Source organism: Rattus norvegicus, chromosome 4 (genome assembly GCF_021556685.1).
Source record: "Rattus norvegicus strain SHRSP/BbbUtx chromosome 4, alternate assembly SHRSP_T2T, whole genome shotgun sequence".
Taxonomy (NCBI): domain Eukaryota; kingdom Metazoa; phylum Chordata; class Mammalia; order Rodentia; family Muridae; genus Rattus; species Rattus norvegicus.
The window spans coordinates 117742334-117764109 of NC_141537.1; the positions used below are offsets into that span (position 1 = coordinate 117742334).

A 21776-nucleotide genomic window follows, 5' to 3' on the forward strand; every position below is an offset into this window, starting at 1 on the left:
TTTTTTTTAAACATTTTATTTATTTATTATATATTATGATTACACTGTCGCTATCTTCAGACACACCAGAAGAGGGCATCAGACTCATTTCACATGGTTGTGAGCCACCATGTGGTTGCTGGGATTTGAACTCAGGACCTTGGGAAGAGCAGTCGGTACTCTTAACCACTGAGCCATCTCTCCAGCCCGGGAAGCTTCATCTTATCTAGAGACATAGCCTCTGGAATAAGTTCAAAACCTGTGCATATATAGTGACCCACTTAGTGTCTTAGTCCTAGAGCTGTGCTCTCACAGCTCAACAGAGAACCTTCTCTCTACTTGGTAAGGGATCATGAGTCCTTTCAGAACAGAGGTTCTTACCACACTCAATTCCGAACACACTTGTTTTTTCTGCACCTACTATGGCCAGCAACAACAACCAAAGCTGAAAAAAAAATCCCATATAGGCAGAAGAAGTAAAACAGTCCTAATTTTGGGTGAGCCTAGAATAGTACTTTATAATTTATTCTCACTATCTTCATCACAGCTATACTACCTTACAAATGGGTAAACTAAAACTCAGAGAAACAAAATATCTGTGATCCTGTGTTAACAGGGATCCATCTGGTCTTATTGTATATACCTTCCTCTCTTCTCCTAGTATATCTTTTTTTTTTTTTTTTTTTTTTTCGGAGCTGGGGACTGAACCCAGGGCCTTGTGCTTGCTAGGCAAGCGCTCTACCACTGAGCTAAATCCCCAACCCCTAGTATATCTTATTCTTATTACAGACCAGGACACATGGTCCTAGAAGTCTTGAATTCATATGAGTGAAAATGATTGGCCTTGATTTGGACTGTCTTTTAAAATGGTCAACTTGGGAGCTCTGTTAATTTTCTCTCCCAAAGGAAAACCTGAAACTGTTAACTCCAGGAAGAGATTTAAGAATTGAACAAATGTAAAAGAGGAGGAAGAAATTTTGAGGCAGAAGAGGAGAAGGTAATGTGATACATGTGACTTAAAAAAGAAGAGAACCAGACAGAGTGGGCATGAGAGAGGACCAAGGAGAGAAGAACAAATGACACAGGATGGCTTAGTGTGAAAATGCCATAAGAAAACCTTGTTCTTGCATGCTAACTAAAAAAGCTGTATATCAAAGTAAATATTGCAAAATCTTTGGCAAAGATCTTTTTTTATTTGTTTTATGGTTTGATTTGTTTGGTTTGGTTTTTTGAGACAGGGTTTCTCTGTGTAGCTCTGGCTGCCCTGGAACTTGTTCTGTAGACCAGGCTGGCCTCAAACTCAGAGGTCTCTGCTCTTGCCTCCCAAGTGCTGGAAATAAATGCATCTCCCTCCCATTCTCCCCCACCACTTCCCTCTTCTCCCCCCCCTTATCTGTGTATGCATTTTGATGTGAGTATGGATGTCAGAGGACAATTTGGGGGAGTTGATTCTCTCCTTTCACCATGGATTTTGGGGATTTCATTCAGATCACCAGGTTTGCACAGTAAGCACTTTTATGTGTTGAACTATCTTGCCAGCTCTAAAAATCTTAATGGTGCACAAGTGAGCACCTTCTATCTTCCTGTCTCTCACCTCACATTCTTCTCTAAGGCAAGCCATATGAACTAGACTTCCTCTTTTCCAATGTAGGTCAAAGAAATAAGAACCCCTCCTCCACAAAGCCAATCATAAAGCCCTAAAAGATCACTTTAATCTTCCTATCCTTTCTGTTTTGCAATCATTTTTGAAACCTCAATCCATCCCCAGTGACACACCTCCAGCTAGGCCACACCTCCTAATCCTTCCCAAATGGTTCTACCAATGGGAACCAAGTACTCAAATATATGAACCTATGATGGTCATTCTTATTCAAACCACTACATAACTCTTAAGTTACTTTCATCATAGAATGAGAAAACTACCATAGACCTAATCATAGAGTAACTCTTTGGGGCTGGTGAGATGGCTGAGCAGGTAAAGGCAAATGCTGTGTAAGCCTGGTGACAGGAGTTCAATCCCCAGAGCTCAAATAAAAGTGGAAGGAGAGAACAGACTCCACAAAATTGTCCTCTAGCCTCCACCTGTGCACTGTTCTATGTTCATACCTGCCCCCCACAAACACATCCACACACTAAAATTAAGTTTTAAATAAAATTTTAAATTCCCTGGCCTACTTTTATAGACAGTTGTAAGACTCTCATTTTAGAAAGGGCTACAGGGGGGTTGGGATTTAGCTCAGTGGTAGAGCGCTTGCCTAGCAAGTGCAAGGCCCTGAGTTCGGTTCCCAGTTCTGGAAAAAAAAAAAAAAAGAAAAAAGAATGTTTAGAAAGGGCTACAGGGAGGAATGTGATATAGAACAGATGAGAGGAACCTGAGTGAGCAGGCCTTCCTGGGTGTTGCCCTATAGTCGCTCAGAATTATATTATGCTCTTACTGTTTGTGGTGGTTAATCCTATCAACTTGATTGAATTGACATGTACCTAGAAAGTAAATCATATGTGCAGGTGACTGATGTACAGGGATGATTAACTGATGGACCCAAGATCTGCCCTGTAAGTGGACAGCACCATCTCATAAGCAGAGGACCAGATGTGAGTTGCTCTATTGTGGTGCACCCTCCTTACCATAGTGGACTAACCTCCAAAACAGTGAGCCAAATCCTTCCTGAGAGAACTGACTCCTGAATTGTGACCTCCACAGGGGTGCCAAGGGAATTCATACCCACATAACCACAACAAATAAATGTAATAAAAAATGAACATCCACCCTTTTCATTTAAAAAAATTATGTGTATGTCTGTGTACCACATCTGTTCCTTATGACTGCAGAGGTAAGAAAATATTGGATCCCCTGGAACTGGAGTTTTGGACAGTTGTGAGCTGCCATGTTGGTTCTGGAAATCAAACACAGGTCTACTCTCTACAGGAACAAGTGCCTACAACTGCTAAGCCATCTCTCCAGCCTTATTCACCTTTGCTTAAACTGCTTGTATCAAATATTTCATCACATCTACACAATTCAATCCCATTTCTACACAGCTATTAATGTATCATTGAATTCAAGCATTAAAATAGGTTTGGATCAAACCTGATTTTGGTCTTTGTTTTGAAGTCTCTTGTATCAAACTATGATCAAATAAAGTTGTGTTCTTCTCTTGTTAACCTAGTCTTTGGGATAGGGGTGTCTACTATGAGCCTTTATGGTGAGGAGAGGAAGGAGACCACCTTCTTGCCTCTACAGGGTTATGGGGTAGGAAATTAAATTGTTCAGTATACTCTCTCTAGCCTAATGTGGAAATGGGATAGTTATTTTTTTCATTTCCTAGATAAACCCTCAATCCACAAAAATCCTGGTCATACGGACAGGCATGCCTCCTCTGGAGAGTTTTGTGGGCTCCATCACCACTCTTAGCTCCATACTTCCCACCCTCTTCACTTCTGCCTTTATTCTAATAACTCCAAAGGAGAGAAAATAGAAATATTGAATACCAGCTTGCTTGGTACGTCTTGACTTTCATAACCTAAGTACATCAAAAAATAGAAGTGTTTTCTCACCCTAAGCAAAGTGTGCAAGGACTCAAAAACAGTATTGTTGGGATTGCTGGCTGAAGTCATGGAAACCAAGCTTGGGAACTGAAAGCAAGAGGTTGAGAGGCCTCAACTTAGGAAATGGATGGGATTCAGCCAACAAGATCACAACTGTGATATCCAACTCCCATCAGGAAAAGGCTAACCTTTTGCTGTCAAGTAGTGTCCACTACTGACTTCCTAAAGTTCCTCAAGGAATTGAATTCAAATCTTAGGATAGATCATCTCCTTCTCTGTGCATGGGTACCCCTACACAGTGACAAGGAAACCCTGAATCTGAAGCTTCAGAAGTGAGGCAGAAGTTTCCATTCATTAAGGTGTTGGAAAGGGTGTTTATAAAGGTTAGGGCGAAAAGTGAGAGCCAGAAATGGCAGATAACTACTCCGAGGACCACCTCATGGGCAAGAAGGAATAAAAACTGAAACCCAGGATCAATGACTTAGAAGGGTCCACATAATAGAGAAAAAGAACTGATTCCTGGAAGTTGTCCTCCTATCTTAACATATGTGCTGTAACACACACACACACACACACACACACACACACACACACACACAGAGAGAGAGAGAGAGAGAGAGAGAGAGAAAGAGAAAGAGAGAGTTAAATAATTTAAGAATAAAAATAGCCCATAATGTATGCTCCCTCCAAATCCACAAAACAATCTTTTCTGTTTAACTTGAGTAGTTTCAGAGAATGTGGTGTTTCTTTTTAGAAAGAAAACATTAAGCAAATCCTATATACTGGGGAATAAAGTTAGACTGAGTAGGAAGTTTGAATAATGCCTGCTGTATAAAGTAGAGGAGTTGAGGATGTCTTACAATTCTTTTCAAATTTCTTTAGTCATGCTGTGCTGGTTTGAAGGTCCCTCATAGGACTATATGTTTGAATGCTTGGTTCCCAGTTGGTGGAACTGTTTGGGCAAGATTAGGAGGTGTGGCCTTGTCGAGGAGGTGTGTAGATTCTGCTGTTTCAAATGCCAATACCATTCCCAGTTAGCTTTTTCTGTGGATCCAGACCGGCTCTCAAGCTATTGCTCTAGCTCCAGCACCGTGTCTGCCTGCTGTATACTTACCCGCTGAAAATGTAAGCCACCAATGAACTCTTGTATAAATTGTCACAGGTAGAAAAGTAAGACACACTGTATTTGAGGCAGCTAGTTGAGTGTCTCTCAGATCCAGTTTTAGCTACTCCATCATGTCAGTTCATGTTACATTGAGCATCTGCAGAGAGTCAAGCTGTACTTCTTCAAAAATAGACTAAGGGGCCAACAAAATGGTTCATAGGACAAAGGTGCTTTTTTACACTAAGCGTGATGGCATGTGAATCCACATGGTAGAGGCAGAGAACTGACTCCTGTATTTCCAGCCTCAGGGAATCTGATACCCTCCTATGGCCTCCTTGGGCATCTGTGTGTATGTAACACACACGCACACACACACACACACACACACACACACACACACACACACACACTTAAAATTAAAAGCAAATCTTTTTTTAAAATTTATTTATGTATTTTATATATGTACACTGTAGCTGTCTTCAGATACATGAGAAGAGGGCACCGGATCTCATTACAGATGGTTGTGAGCCACCATGTGGTTGTTGGGATTTGGGACTTGAACTCAGGACCTCTGGAAGAACAGTCGGTGCTCTTAACTGCTGAGCCATCTCTCCAGCCCAAAAAGCAAATCTTTTTTTTTTTTTTCGGAGCTGGGGACCGAACCCAGGGCCTTGCGCTCGCTAGGCAAGCGCTCTACCGCTGAGCTAAATCCCCAACCCCCCAAAAAGCAAATCTTAAGAAAGAAAAAACCACTTAGATTAGAGCTCACTGCAATGACCTCATTTTGACTTAATCACCTCCCTTGGTTACTTGATTAATTTGAGGCCATCCAGAAATACATGATACCCTGTGTCAAAGACAAAAGTACTAGGGGTTAAGTTTTTGAGATATCAATCCTCGGGCAGGAGTGCAGTTGGACACATAACAGGGTCTGTATCACTTCTGCTTGTACCCCATCATCCAGCACAGTGCTGGACTTGAGACTTGAGTCATACCCCTTGTATAAATTACATTCCCAACTCTCACTTTGCTCTTCCCCACAATCATATATTGTGTTAGAGGCAAAGAAAATCAAAAGGGCCCTCAGTGGGCACAGGAAATTTCATTGTCACAATCAAGTCACAGTTGGGAGCCCAATCAGTCAACTATAGTTGATTGGCTCTTCTGCCTTGGTTTGTTGACCACACTGATGGACTGCCGGGAAGGTTCTACTGACAGCTGATGGCTCACCCCAGTGGCCATCCTTAGAAGATGAGTCACAGATGAGCTGGTGGGAGGATGGATCTGGTCAGGTGTAGAAAAGCAGCTCAGGAATGAGTACTAGAAGCATACAAAACAACAAATGAGAGAGTGGGGGAGGGGAGGAGGAGAGGGAGAAAGACTGACCTGTGGAGGTCAGAGAACTGGCTGAGCCCTGTCTTTCCTTCCACCATATTGGTCCCAGAAACTGGACTCAGGTTTGCTAGCAGGTATATATTTACCCGATGAACTATCTCACTGGTCTTGAAAATGTTGTGTTTTTACTTATTTTATATGTATGGGTGTTCTGCCAGCATGTGTATGTGCATGTAGTGCCAGAAGGGCCCATAAGACGCACCTGGCCCCTCAACTGAACTTCAGTACTTTGGGGTACAGCAGATAGGTTCTGGGAATCAAACCCAAGTTCTCTTACAAGAGCAGCAAGTGCTCATAACAACTGAGCTGTTTCATCTCTCCAATACTGTTTGGGACGAAATTGTAATGATACAAGGGAAAAGTTAGATGAGGCAGTAAGACATGGCACAGATCCTCTGACTCAAGTAGTCCATGCAAATTGTCACTTACATGTCACAAGTTCAAAGGGGAGCCTGGATTGGTAAATATCTGAATCCTATTTTAACACAGTTTTGTTTTGTTTTAAAGAACCATAGGTAAAACGTCTATCTTCCTTTGTGTAAAAGTGCTTCTGAACCTGTGAGTCGTGACTCCTTTGAAGGGGGGGGGGGGGGAGTGTCGAGCAATCATTCCACAGTGGTCGAATATCATATAACTTGCTTATCAGATGTTTACAATTCATAACAGTAGCAAAATTACAGTTATGAAGTAGCAATGAAAATAATTTTATGATTGGGGGTCACCACAACACGAGGATTATTATTATTAATTATATTATTAGTATTAAAGGATCGCAGCATTAGGAGGGTTGAGAGCCACTGGGTTAAAGCATTTGTTACTTTTACAGTCGGGAAAGGAGGCAAACTTTTTTAAAGCCGCTGTTCACCAATGAAATTCTGAGCTCTCAGCGAAAGCGCCAGAGGTGCTTCTGCTCCCAGCTCTAAGTCCTGGATCTCTCTTCCTCCCTGGGGCTGTCTGACCGGCTTCTGAGGAGCTATCACGTCCCTGTGGCTACTGCAAGAGTCAAGCGTAGCCAAGTAAATCACAGCTCCTGGCGAGAGGTGGAAGGTCAGGGGTGGAGCCCAACTTTCTTCTGTCCGGGAGCGAGATTTGGGCTGCACTGCGTGCCTGAAGCCCTCGTCCTTCTTCAGGCCATTGCGGCCACCGCCCAGTCCGCAGCTCAGGGTCTAATGCAAAGTGCCGTGTCATTGGGAAAGCTGGTGGCGGGGCATTGAATTACAGTTCCATGGAGCTGGAGTACAACTGCGGGGGTGGGAAATGAACAGAAGCCCCTGTTCTCGCAACGCACTCTGACTAGCAGGGTGAGGCCGTCCGGAGGCGGGGTCCTAGCCTAGCCCACTGGGGCCGCTTGGACTAGCCTGTTCCTCTTCAGGACAACACCTGTGAGCCGGCAGCCATTCATCCAAGTCGGCCTCCCTCCTTGAGGGGGCCCCTCCGCCTGCGCCTTGACCCTGCCTCTCCAGTTTCGCGATGCTGCGAGTCTTCATTCTCTTTGCGGAGAATGTCCACACCCCGGACTCCGACATCAGCGATGCTTACTGCTCCGCGGTGTTTGCAGGTAGGACCGCCGGGGAGTTCTTGAAAGCCAGGAAAAAGACTGCCTAGCAATGTCAGACTAATGTTGGATATTGATATGACACAGAGGAAAGGGGTGGGGCACCACAGGGGAAACTGAGGCTGTGAGAAACTGCGCTTCAGCTGGACCGGGTGAGGGCAGGGCTACTACTCCTTTCCTCTGGATCCCTTAAAAGATGTCTTTCCACTCTTGGCTGCACAAACCCTGTGTAGCAGGTCTCAGCTCCTCTCCCCGGAAGGGCCTGGCCTCTGCCTATTTTTAACTTCCCTGGGGCCTTTGCTCACTATCAGAAGCTAGGCTAGCAGACTGGCTGCCACTGAAGCAAGCATAGCCACGCCTCTGGGAATCCTATTCTCTCTCTCTCTCTCTCTCTCTCTCTCTCTCTCTCTCTCTCTCTCTCTCTCTCTTTCCCCCCCCCCCCCACCAATGGTGGGAGAAGTTTAGCTGTCACCATTAACAATCTTTTGGAGTCTCTGTTACTCTCAATAGAAAAACACCTGTTGGGGTGGTATTAAGGCTTTCTTAGACTGGGGTCCCCTAATGCTAGGCCACCAGCTCCTTCCTCTTCAGTCCTTGACTTTCCACAGCAAGCTTTGCAGAGTTGTGCCTGTGCTTTTCTTTCAGGATGTGAATAGGCTGGCTATGTTTGCTTTCCCAGAACAACCCTTCCCCAACCCAGAACCAGACCAGGACTGGGATCTCCACAGTTTTTCTTCCAGCTTTGAGACATAACCGGGATCAAGAGTAGAGGGCAAGGGTTTGGGCCCAATTTCATCACCCACTCTATATGTTTCTCTGCCTTCCTTCCCGGCTAGTCCTCTTTTCCCTTCATACCTGGCCCAGGAGATTAGAACAGCTGTCAATCCCTGACCATCCAGAGTCATCCCTTTTTGGTATCATCAAGTATGCACATGAACTAGCTAGCAGGCGTGTGCACACCCTGCACTCCACAGGACATCTGAAGACTTGGGGCAAGCTTGGCACACGCAGGCGTGTTGGGAGCACCCAGTGCTCAGTGTGGGATTTGGGCAGAGACCCAGGGTGAGCAACCTGGAAAGCCGCCTGCACCAAGAGAAGGAAGTGAAGAACTTGGAGCACCTTGTCTGTGTGTTTCTCCTACTCCCCACCAACTTCCTCTTGGTCCACCAGCTTTCCTATAGAAGCCTTGGAAATGAGCTTTATCAGTGTGTTTCCAGCAGACAGGACAAGGACATCTTCCCATGTGCTTGGGGGAGGAGATTTTCATGTTTACTTTGTATCCTCAGCTCTGGGCAGGCCAGCCAATGGCCTGGGTTAGCTGCCTGGCTAAGGGCTCTGGACTATATGTTTTCAACCAGTGGGTGAAAATCCCTTTGGGGTCTGATGACCCTTTTACAAGAGTCCCATATCAGATGTCCTGTACACCGGATGTTTACATTAGGATTCATAACAGTAGCAAATTTTCAGTTATGAAGTAGCAATGAAATACTTTTCTGGTTAGGGGTCATTACACGAGGGATTATATAGAAGGGTCACAGCACTGGGAAGGCTCAGAACGATTGTTCAAGAGGCTACCCCTGGTGCTCTAGCTCCTCCACTTTTGCTCCCTGGCTGACGGAAAGGAGGATACCATCCTGAGAGACCAGCCAAGCTCCTTGGGTGTTAAGCTAGTTCTGTGCCCCTTCCTCATTCGCTGCCTGGAAGCCTGAACAGGCTTTGTAAAGTCACACCTCTGCGCTCAGCGTCTTGGAAGGGCAGTGTGCAGTCTACAGCTGATTCCATTCTCAGGGCTGTTGTCTCTTCTAGTGCCCCGCCAGGCAGCCCTGATTTCCTTCCAGCTTCCCCTCACCTCCTCCCTTCTCTGCAAAGGTTCATTGCATGCTCCTCCTGTCCACCCCTCCCCCAGGGCAGGCTCAGGAGAAAGGCTGGGGTTTGTGTGTATGTGGTGGTGGTGGAGGAGGGTGTTGGAGAGGATAATGAATGGGAGTGCTTTCTAGCTCACCAGAAGCACAGCTGGTAGTTACAGTCTTCATTTAGCCCCAGGGACCTGTCTGGAGTCTTCCTCAACCACACCAGGAGGGGTGGGGTGGGGTGGGGGTGGGGTAAGGGTGGGGGTGAGGGATCCATAGTCCTCCTGTTTTCTGCTGCCTGGCTCCTCTGGGTATGTTCCCCTTTCCTGGAGCCCAGAGCTCACTGTATAGAAAGGAAGTATATTGTCTGTGCTCTCAACCTGAGAAGCAGGCTGTCTGGAACTCATAACCCAGGATGTCATTGTCAGGCAGTGGAGAATGCAGTCTTTCCCCTCCCCCAGGCCCTGGCCACCTTCCACGTCCTGCATTAGCCAAACTCTTAACCATGTCTAAATTTGGGTGCCTTGCAGTGTTTAAGCTCACACACTCTTCTACCCTTCTCAGTCAGGGCCAGGCTGGTGAATGATTACAGAACAGGCTCTGGCCCGGAACAGAGAAATTCGAAACGCCCTTCTGGGAAGCCTACTTTCCCTGGCTGACCTAAACCTGCCTTCCTGGTGACATGGTCACGATCCTCTGTGAGAAAATAAATTCAGTCAGGTCTATAAGGTCAAAAGGCAAGGGTATTATCCTCTTCACTAAGATTCAACCCAGAGAGATTTTTGCCAAGGGGCTTTGCCAAGGTGGTACACTTGTCAGAGAATTCCCAGGGGCCCATGGATAAGAAAGGATACATGGAATGCATGCCATGTGCCACCCACACCAACCAGGCTGGGTGCCTGCCCAGTGGAGGGCTAAGTCTAGGAGAGGGAACATAGGGTTGTAAGGAGCACAGGATAGGACAAATAACCCAAAGGTGGAGGGGGTCTAACTTCTGCTTCTTTTGGTTCTTTTTTTTTTTTCCGGAGCTGGGGACCAAACCCAGGGCCTTGTGCTTCCTAGGCAAGCGCTCTACCACTGAGCTAAATCCCCAACCCCGTAACTTCTGCTTCAAGACAGGGTTTCTCTGTGTAGCCCTGGCTGTCCTGGAACTCACTGTGTAGACCAGGATGACTACAAACTCACAGAGATTCACTTGTCTCTGCCTCGTCAGTGCTGGGATTAAAGGCGCCTACTACCACCACCCAGTTCTGACTCCTTAAAATGTCTTTATCACAAGGAAGGGGAGTGGGCATTGGCTAAACATAAGCAATACATCATTTCCAGAAACTGTTTCTGTAAAAGGCCACAAAAATCCTATGGAGAAGACCCACACTTATTATACCTGGCATGCTTCTGAGTAGAACATTTAACACGAGCTGCATCCTAGTCCAATAGCAAGCACAGCTGGTAGCAACTCTCATCGTCCCACTTTACAGAAGGGGAAACCGAGGCACAAAGATAAAAGTGACAAGCCTGACCTTTGCTCCAGTAAGGACTGGATTTGGGGTTTCATGCCCAGTCATCCTGGATCTAGTCACCTCTGCACCAGCTTTACCCTCTCTTCTTCTAGCTTTAGGTCTGACTCAGGCAGAAGGGGGAATTCAGGCTCTGGTGCCTATCTGCAAGTTTATTTATATACACACCACCCTGACTCCTTGACACATCACACACACGGCTTTTACTCCTTACTCACCTAGGTCCTGAGGGCCTCGGCTCTTGCCGTGTGGCCTTGAGGGTGCCTTCTCATCTCAGAAAGCTTCTGCCTTGAATCACTTTCTCCGTGTCTGATGGGCCAATTAGATACTATTTAGTATGATTTTCCGGTATCCCAGCCCTTACCACAGAGTTCTCACAAACCTGTGGAGGGTACATGCTTAGGATCTGACACCCTAGGCCCAGGATGAAGGGTCATACGTCTCTCAGGATGACTTATGATTATAGCAGGGCCTCTAGGGGAGGGGGCACTGACGTCACTGTGGGCCTTTTTTTTTTTTTTTTTAATGGAATAAAAGCTGAGAAGGGGACAAAGGAATGCAGACAACTGGCATCCTTGGTCACAACCTGGTGTGTCATAAAACTGTTGAGAGAGGGAGGGAGGGAGGGAAGAGGAGAGAAGGAGGAGGAGCGGCCGAGATCTCCAGCTTCCTACACATAAACTGCTTACTTAGGATTTGGAATTTTGAGCTTTACATTCCAGCTCTGCCACATTTCAGCTGTGTGTCCTTGGACAAGCCACTCAACTCCTCTGTGTCTGAGTTCCCTCCACGGTGAAGTGCTGCAGACCAGACAAAGCACTTTCAACAGCTCCAATACTTTTTAACTATAGGGCTGGGAATATAGCTTGGTTGGAAGAATGTTTGCCTAATAGGAAGGGACGATGGGTTTATTCTCTCCCTCTGCATAAAGGCAGGTTGGGTGATGCATAGGTGTGATCTCAGCACTTGGGAGACGGAGGCAGGAGGATCAGAAACTCAATGTCATCATCAAGTACACAGAGCTCCAGGTTGACCTGGGCTACATAAGACTGTCTCAACAAACTAGCAAAAATGAACGCATGTTAACTATAGTTATTATCTATAATTACTATTATAATTACCATGTAATATATCAAGTCACTATTGTACTAACCTAAGAAAACTTTCAGTATCTTTTTCAACTAAATTAGTTCTATCATTGGCTCCGTTTGTCTGTCCAATGACCTCTCAAACTGACAAAACCAGCTTCATGTCTGGTATCTGTTTGCCAGTCTGTAGCGACCCTTGTCTCCTCTGTCTGCCATTCCTTCATCAGCCCTTCTGAACTGAGGCACTGTCTGCCTGCCCAATGGCAGACCATGGCCGCATAATGCTGCTATGCTTCTCTGAATGCTCTGTAGAGACCCACCCCACCCCACCCCCCAACTGGAGCCTTTAACCCTTTTCCGACCTTCCCTTCCCCGTGCTCTCCCTTTCTCACTGCTCGCCTGCTGGCTTCTATCCACCTTTGTCTCTTAGAGGAAGTCCTAGCTGGTGGGGAGGAAGCTTACATCTGTCACGTGACTCCCTTGGAGGGGGATCAGCACTGTGCTGAAGGCAACACCTTTGCAGAGTGTCATCCTCTTGTTTTCACAGATGCTAAATCAGTCACCCCATGAGGAAAAGGTGGCCAGCCAGGAGCCTGCACCATTTCCACCATAGCAGGCGCTTCCTGGAGGTCACATGATTATGGCTGTAGTTGGACTACATGAGTGTTTACATCCTTAGCAACAAGAAGGTAGTAACTAGATTGGGGCATCCAGAGAGAGGTGAAGGTATCGGAGGGGATACACGGGGGTTAAGGGACTGGCAAATGTGTCCTAAAGGAATTCTGCGAACTCATGCAGAGCATCCCTCTGAAGAGTGGTGTCACTGAGCAGAAGTCAAGGTCTGTGCCTCAAAGTGTTTGGTTTTAGGTCCTGGGGAAACAAAACTCCAGACCTTATGAGAATGTGTTCAGTCTTTATTCATGGTTAGGCAATATGGCTACCAGATTATAGAGAACAGGACTATAAATGTTCCTGTGTCTTGTGGCCAGTGTTGCCACTTAGGTTAGGCTATAGAGAAAAAGACATGTGCTCACTGGGTAAGTGGGGTCATGCACTCCCAATCTATCTATACACAGGTGTTAGATTTATGTTAAACGGGGTCCAGGTTAAAAAGCCAGGTGTGGTAAAAAATCAGATTCTCTGCTTTTTCAAAGGAAGCTATAAGGGGAGATTGGTATGAGAAATCTTCCACGGCTTAACTTGGGCACAATTTTGCTATGAAACATCATATTGTTCCACAATACATCTCTTTGGAACACCAGTGTATTCTCTGATGCACAGTGTCATCTACAGGATAGCATATTCCCTTATTCATCATCACCAGTGAGTGGTGACATCATTAAAGCCAACGAAGACTTTTAATTTCCTTTTTTCTTACCTCTATCAGTCTGAAAACATGAAGTCTCAGCAAAACAAACAAACAAACAAACAAACAAACAGAAACCCCACCTGGAGTACTACAAACTGCTTCACAATTGATCTCATTCCCATTGGACTTCCAGATGACCCTCTTACCTTCCTACTGGTGGATAGTTTGCTCTCTCTGTAGATGCAGATCCATGCATACCACTATTGTGAGACCTCTGATGCCTCCATGATAAACCATGGTAATCATTGACTTATTGGCATCCTAGTTCAAAAGCTCCTGATGCATCAGGTGGTCCAAGATCCTTCTGGTTCTTGCTCTGTTCTCTCCAGGGAGTATGGTTTGTGATAGCACAGCATCATAATTCACTTTCACAATAACTAAAAGAAGGAAAAGGTACTGGAGAAGCACACGTTTTCTCCATAAAGACACATGGACAATTACATACATACTTCCTCCTTCTAGCTCACTGATCTCAAATCTAGCTGCAAGGGAGTCCAGGAAATATAGTTTTCAAGTTGGATACCAAGTGCCAGGTAAAACTGTAGGAGATATCAGTAGAAGAAAGAAGAACAGATATGGAGGGTAAGCCTCATTCTCCATTTCGGCTTAATTCATATATGTATATGGGTACATATTCATGAATAAAAGGTCAAGCCTGCCTTTTAGTACTGGGATTACAAATGTGATCTACCATACCTGGCTTTTAAACACAAGTTCTGGGGCTGGAACTCCTCTCTTCATGCTTTCACAGCAAGCACTTTAAGCTACTTCCATAGCTCTGTTAAGGCTTTATCAGTGAGACAAATTCCCTTGAGAGGAGGCCCCATTGAGTTTCTAGGCCCCATTCTGAAGTCTACAAGTGTGTTTAGGGGAAGGAAAGGTCTGAGTAATGAACAAAAGTAAGACCAGGAAGAACCTGGAGATTCAGATGGGAAAAGGCCTCAGGATGTGCTCAGGGTTTGGGTCAACAGCTGTTGCTTTTCTGGTTTATGGAAAGGTATATGGAGTCCCTGTTTCTTGGACACCGGCCAAGGGTTTGCTAAAGCCCTTTGGAATAGTCTCTGAAAATATTAGACATATCTCTTGCAGATTTCCAGTATGGACTATGTTGGCCTGGAATGGGACCAGGAGTAGAGATTGTGTGCATGCACATGCATGTTAGGGCTTGCAGAAGAGGTGGGGGCAAATTTGGGAGAAAAAAAAAAAAGAAAGAAAGAAATAAAAGGCTCACAATATCTAAAATTTCCCCTAGGGGGCAATGCTGCCTTCTCCAAAAAGCAGTGAGTGCCTCAGAAGGTGGAGCCCATGCCGGGGAGCCTTGGGCAGTGTCCACTGCTTCAACTCCAGGCCAGCCCTGACCTACACACTGGGAATACCAGGGCACTGAGCCAGTCCTGGTCTCTAACAATGAGCAAGCAATTTCGCAGCTAGGCCTTCCTTACAATTGCCACGAGCACTAAGGAGCAGTGTCTCTGCTGACTTGTTTACTTCCCGGAATGACCCAACCTAGAGGAAGGTCAGGGCCTTCTTCCCTAGGAACTGATACTTGAACTGAGACCCCAGGGGTGGATGGAGGTGGTGTTGCAGAGGGAGCCGGAAAGCAGCAACAAGTAGATTTCCAGTCTGAAGGGGAGCTTGGGCTGTATGAGAAACTGAAAATTCTCTGGAATTGGAACTCTGCGGTTAAAAGCCTGCGTGGGCTTAACCTCTGGCAGAGGAAAGGAATGCAGGCTTTATCCCAGGGGACGAGAAGGCCCTTGAGGGATCTTCATCAGGGAAATGACCCCAACTATGCTTGAAGACCTCATGACTGCAATATGAGCAATGGACCATATGTGGCTGGGGTGACTATGGCATGGTCAGTTAGGAAATGCTGTCAGTCAGCAGGCAGATGTCAGTAGGAGGCATCAGGAACCTGTGGACACCCAAGTACTGACACCATAAGTATTCAGAAGAGTAACCTAAATTACAATTAACGGACATTCTAGGCTCAAGTAGGCTTAAATGACAGTTCTAAAGTGATCAGTCACTCACTTGACTATGACTTTGAGTTCTGAATATGCATGGACACTGTCCACCCCCAAAGCGTTACCCTGAAGCAGGCTGATTCACTGCTTTCTCCTCTCTGCTGTCCAGGGTCCCTGAACATTTGGGTCTCCTTGGCAATTGGCTGTATGCTACCTTGCTTACAGGAAGCAGGAGTGGCAGTTGTGTTTCTTGGTGTAGGACGTATAAGTCTGTGGCCGCACAAGAACAACTTAGGATGCAGGTCCATGACAACTCTGCCATCGACAGGAGACAGAGCAGGGTCCAGCATGGAGCCAAAGACGTGAACCTAATCAGCTAGGTTCTATGTAGCGCATAATTATAAAAAACAATGCACGCTATGGCTGGCTAAGCCCCACCCCCATGGGGAGCCCCAAGTGTCAGTCTGTCCTGGTTCCCTTGATTAGCTGCTCCTGAATCACTCACACTCCCCAAGCCATCCACTCCCTGTGGCAAGCCTGTAGAAGCTGCCACAGCTTCTAATCTCCTTTGCCCCATAAAATGACAACTCCAGAGGCTTGTAGTTTACCAGACAGATTTATATCAGTAAATCCTCCAGCCCAAAATACACACAAAGAACTTAAAACTCGACCATGTTATTCATGAATATGTGACTGTTTATTCATGAATATGTACCCATATATGTATATACAGAATTAAGCTGAAATGGAGAATGAGGCTAACCCTCCATATCTGTCCACCTAGATCGGAAAAATATACCATACATCACTCAGTCGTCTATCTATAGTATCCCCAGCTACTTACGACTCCTAGGACCACATGGTTCTGGCTCATCATCTTCTTCTCCGGGTCCCTTCTTGTCTCTCCCATCTCTGTCTCCATTTCTGTCTGTCTGTCTCTCTCTGTCCCCTCTCTAAAATGTTCAGCTCTGCCTTCTTCCACTGCCCAATCACAGGCTGCCTTACCTTACTAATTAAGATTCCACCCGACCTCACCTGAGTACAGGCACCCTTTTTTTTTTTTTTCCTTTTTTTTTTTTTTTTTTTTTTTTTTCGGAGCTGGGGACCGAACCCAGGGCCTTGCGTTTGCTAGGCAAGCGCTCTACCGCTGAGCTAAATCCCCAACCCCACAGGCACCCCTTTTGAGAGGGCAGAAAAGACAGACAGCAATCTACAATAGTTCTGCTAGGAGAGAAGTGGGTACCAAGGGAGAGGAGTAGAGTCAGGGAGAGTAAGAGAGGGTCCTAGCCGCCGGAGAAGATTCTAGATTCTCCTTCCTACACATCCTTTCTTTTTCTTTTTTTCTTTTCTTTTTTTTTTTTTTCCGGAGCTGAGGATCAAACCCAGGGCCTTGCACTTGCTAGGCAAGCGCTCTACCACTGAGCTAAATCCCCAACCCCCACATCCTTTCATCATGCAGCACCCAGTGGGAATTGCTGGCTCTTTTAGGGGCCTTTCTCTTCTTGAGAGCATGTCCCACAGTGCCTAGAGATGTAACTACTGCCATCTGCTGTCTGTGTTGCCTGATGTGGAGCATCATCAGCTAGAAGTGACCAATGCGGAGCGTGGAGTTCAATGTCCTCTCGGTGAACTGTTTAGAAGACATTTGTCTGTGCTGTGTGCAGAACCCTGTTTCAGGTGCTACAAAGGCTACAGTCGCTAAACAAAACTCCCCTAATTTCTCAGAGACCACCCAATATTCTAATGGAAAACGTAGGAAAGAAATACAATATGGACACTGAGGAAGGAGTGGCAAGAAGATCAGAAGTTCAAGGTCATTTTTTGCCTACGAAGAGTGCTCAAGGCTAGCCCGGGTGATATGATAACAAACAACCAACAAACAATGACAGATCATGAAAGAGGAGAGAGGGCATGTGTTGCAGGTTAAATTGGTAGCCAAAGGAGGTGCTTCTAGAGAGGATCTGCCAAGGAAGGGCAGGAGTAAACACTACAGTCAGAGAGAACAGCTCATCAGAACCCAAAGGGTGCTGACCTGGAGTGTTTGAGGAGCCCGAGGAGGACCATAAACCTGAGGAAGGGTGGGCCAGGCAGGCTTAGAGGGCTCTAGGGGCTTTGTTCTCTACTTTAGTGAGGTGGGAGCTGTGGGAAGCTTTTGAGTGATGGAGTGATACAGGTGCTGCTGGGCAGAGAATACGGCAGGGTGGAGGTGGCAGCAAGGGCAGAGGCAGAAGACCAGAGACTGGAATGAGTCTGACACTGTAGCATAGGCAAAAACAAACAGTGGCTTCAACCAGGGTGGTGACAAGAAAGCAGAGAAGGGTCTGTTTTTTAAACCATTTTTTTTTTCCCAAGATAGGATTTCTCTGTGTAGCCTTGGCTGTTCTGGAACTCGCTCTGTAGACCAGGCTGGCCTTGAAGTCATAGAGATCTGCCCGCCTCTGCCTCCTAAGTGCTGGGATTCAAGGTGTATGCCACCACTGCCTGGTCCTAAACCATTTCTTTTATTAATAATTATTTATGGAGAACTTGCTCCATAAGCATCTTTTTATTTTCTTCTTTCTCCTCCTTCTCCTCCTCCTCTTCCTCCTCCTCTTCCTCTTCCTCTTCTTTTTCTTCTGGTGGTCATATTTTCAACCAGAGCCCATAGGATCTGTCGTTTTAGAGGTGCGATTAGATTTGGAAACATGACTGGTTGGTTCAGGAGAGGAGAATATGGAGACAGAAAGTTTGAAGGCTCTTTCAAAAAGTATTGAAAAAAAAAAAAAAGGAAGGAAAAAAGAGCATGTGGTTGGGATTTGGGCTGAATGGTACGGTCCCCAGCACGTGTGTGCTGTCAAGAGGGAGGGAGACCTGGGAACCTGAGAATTACAGTCTAACTGCTAAGCATAGTTGACTGTCTTCCCTGACAAGACACACGGGGTGCAGGTATAGAGTGCAGGAGCAGGATATCCCCTCAGAAAGTGCTGTGTCCTGCCGGATGAAAAGGGTAGGGACCACACACACCCCCACCTCCACTTACCTGCTGAAGTGTGTGGGGGTGGGGGTTGGGAAGAGAGGCTAAGGTCCTGATGGGGAGCATCTTTCTAAGCTGTTATAGGATCAAACAACACACAGAAACGTGCTCGGGACTGGGATGACTTAAGGCTCATGACTTAAGCAACTTTCTCCACTATTAAGCGTGAAGAGTGCAGAGATTGTTGTAGTGGAGAACTGCAGGTATCGAATGGGTAACGACTGGCAACATAGCATGATTTGAGTTAGACCTCGACAACTCTAGGTTACCGGGAGATCCCCGTAGCAGCCCACTAGGAGCTGCGCCTGGGTCACTGGGCACACAGCGCACACTCCTTCGACGTTTAGTGCCAGACTCTTTGGACCCGTGCTGCCCCAGGCGACGACTCTGCCCTGTCCTTGCACGACATTCGTCCAGTGCCTCGCAGCAGCGTTTCCTTTCCAGGAGACCCTCAGAACAAGACACCAGTGCCTGGTCTCATTCTTGCTCCTCCCCAGCCACCGCCCTGAGGGCGGACCCAAGCCGGGCTGGAAGGGAGGATCCGCCCCATGGGTGTACCTTGTCCCACGCGCAGCCTCGCATTCTAGGCTGACCAAGTCTCCGCGGAGGCGTAGCGGAGTTAACTGCTCTCTTGGCACCATCCTGGATCTGAATTCTGGCCGGGCAGTAGTGACTGAGTCCTGAACTTCTACTCCCTCTTTGCCCCGCGCGCCTGGGCTGCAGAGCCATGCTCTGCTGCCTGCTGGCAAGGGCCAGCAACCTCCCCAATGTGAAGAAGGACCGGCGCAGTGACCCTGTTGCCAGCCTGATTTTTCGAGGTGAGAGCCCTGAAGCCACTTCATTCACGCTTGGGCACCATCCGTTTCTCTACATCCAGCTTCGGGGTCTGTGAAGCCAGATCAGACCAGAAATCCTGCCCGGGGATGACAGCGAGGAAACATAACCGCAAATGCTACACAGCTTAAGAAAATTGGAAGTACTGTGCTAGGCCAGGAGTTAGTGCTTTCCTAAGTGGGTACCTAGAAGGAAGAAAGGCTGGTACTTCCTGAGTACTGGGCACAGAGGGTGGGTTGGAAGACACGTGTAATCAGGGCCACATAACTGGTTTGTGAGCGTTTTAGTATGCTCTTTGAAAGTTATGTCCCATCCATCTATCCATGAATGGTGACAACACTGTCCGTCTGAATGGCCAAAATCTCAGCCAGAAGGAAGAGGAACTGAATACTATGGCTGTGGCTTTGACTCAGGAAGTCTGAGGGCTGTCTGGGATGTGGGATGTGGGATGTTTTCCAAATTCAAGGAGCTGAGTCTTAGACTATGTGCTGCTCAGACCAGAAAGGGTTTCTCCATTGAGATTGCTCCTTCCTCTACATATCAGGCTCCTTCACCATGGCTTCAGGCAGATTCCCGAGGGAGGGGTGTCTCAGGAGGGGAAAGGGAAGAGGAAGGACCTGTCAAAATGAGAGAAGGAACAATAGTGGTGAGTCAGGACCCCAGTTCTGCAGAGAAAGATAAATAAGGAGAGGAGAGAGGGCTTCCTGTCATCAGGATCTATACTCTGGGGCTCTGTGGGAAAGACTTTTAAAAAGATAGTCACATGTAGAGAAACTGAGGGCTTGTCACAAAAAGTGTTAACCTTTGTGACAACAGTGGGGAGACCATTGACCCAAGGTTTTGTCCACTCTACATGCAGCCTCCACTCCCAAATAATATGAGAGATGAACAACGCAGGGAACAAGTCGAGCTCCAGATTGTTTATTCTTGGTTATAGGTGACTAACAGGCTGATTCTTTTGCTAAGTGTGATTTGAAATATCTTAGGCCACCGTGGTGTTTCCATTGATTAGGCTTGCCGAGGTGTTCTTGATGTCCAGGTAACTTTCAGACAAGGTTCTTTCTTCTTTCCCTCCTGACCCTGTCTCTCAGAGGTTGCCCAGACTTTCACTATACTGAAATTGTTGAGGCAGTTGGGTATACTTCAGTGGTGTGTGTATACATATGTGTACATACATGTATAGGAGGTTGGAGGATAACCTCTGATCGAAGGTGCTATTTCCTTTTCTTCCTTTCTTCCTTTCTTTCTTTTCCTTTTTTTTTGGGGGGGGGGGAGGCGGGAGAGATTCTGAGACATCTCATTGGCTTAGAATTTCCCAAGTCAATGAAACTGGCTGGCCATTGAGCCCTAGGATCTTACCTGACTCCGCCTCCCCTCAGTGCTGTGCTTACAAAAATATAGCGCCCCAGCTAGGCTGTGTTTGTTTGTTTATTTTAACATTGAGCTTTGGTCCTCCTGCTTGCTAGGCAACCACTTTCCTTTATCAGGATCCCGGGCCACTGGTAGAGCATTCTTCCAACATGCATGAAGAAGAGAAGCCCTTGGGTTTGTTCTTCGTCCCTTGCCTAAACCAAACCAGAACAAAACACCAGATAAAACTTCTCACACTGAGAATGGGCTCTGCTCTTGCTTCAGATAGGTAGCCAGAGCTGTCGAGGCCCTGGTTGGCTGTTGCCCTAGTTCAGGTATCCTGACTATGCCCACCTGTGGTCCTTCCCACTCGTATGAAGTCTTGCTGTCTATTGATAGCACGTAATGGCTCCAGCAGAGATGAGCGCTAACCTCAGGGTCTGTACTGCCACTGTCTCCAAGAAGGCTCTCAAGAGTCCCCTGGTTTTCAGTAGGCCCCTATCTAGCTGCAGCAGAACCTTGTTGGGTCTGCTAGCACATCTCCCCAGCCCATCATCAGATGCCAGGACTCCTTGACAATTCACTGGAATGTCCTCTTTTGAGCAAGATACGGCTTTCCACTTCTGGCCCCAGGCCTCCCTTCATGGTCTTCATTCTTCATGGTACCCGAGAGTCACTTGCAGAGTATGCCGCCCAAGAACTTTCAGGGGGTGATCTAGGATCACCTCCTAACATATATCTGATGGGTGCAGGCCATTTCGGAGATGGAGTTGACCCCAGGGATAAAATAAGCATGCTTGTTCATGGAGTGTGCAGTTGAGTTGACGCCTGGCTGTTAGAATCAGACCCAGTGTTTATGAAGCACCCAGTTTAGGGCTCTCCATCTACAGTACACCAGGTGGAAAGGCCTAGGGCCATCGCCCAAAGCTCCCTGGACCCCGGGTCAATTCCTGAGCAGGCGCAGTCAGGGTTGATAAGCAGTGAGTCACAGAGGGACAGTGGCCTGCTTGCTGAGAAAGCAGCCTACGCCAGGTGCTGTGCTTGTCTCCAGCGTGCAGCCGAGGTATGTGGGCCTGGGCTGGCCTCGCCCTGCAGTTGTTGCCTGGGCATTTCCAGCTTCAGATGTAATTTCAGGACCTGCTTCCAGAAATAGATTCTGGGCTTTGGGAGATCGGACTCCGAGCTCTCTGGCTTCCCCATCTGAGGCC

The 21776-nt window shown here is 46.8% G+C and overlaps 1 protein-coding gene across 25 annotated transcripts in view; it reads left to right on the forward strand.

The window, feature by feature from the left end:
• The first annotated feature begins 7099 nt into the window (after positions 1-7099).
• The window catches only part of Dysf (dysferlin), a 199579-nt gene continuing 184902 nt past the window's right edge, over positions 7100-21776 (forward strand). For 12 of the 25 annotated variants that reach the window (XM_087657483.1, XM_087657489.1, XM_087657486.1 and 9 more), the window contains exon 1: positions 18965-19202. In XM_087657483.1, the coding sequence (XP_087513609.1) occupies positions 19112-19202 (91 nt within the window). In that variant the 5' untranslated portion in view covers positions 18965-19111. 25 annotated transcript variants of the gene reach the window in all.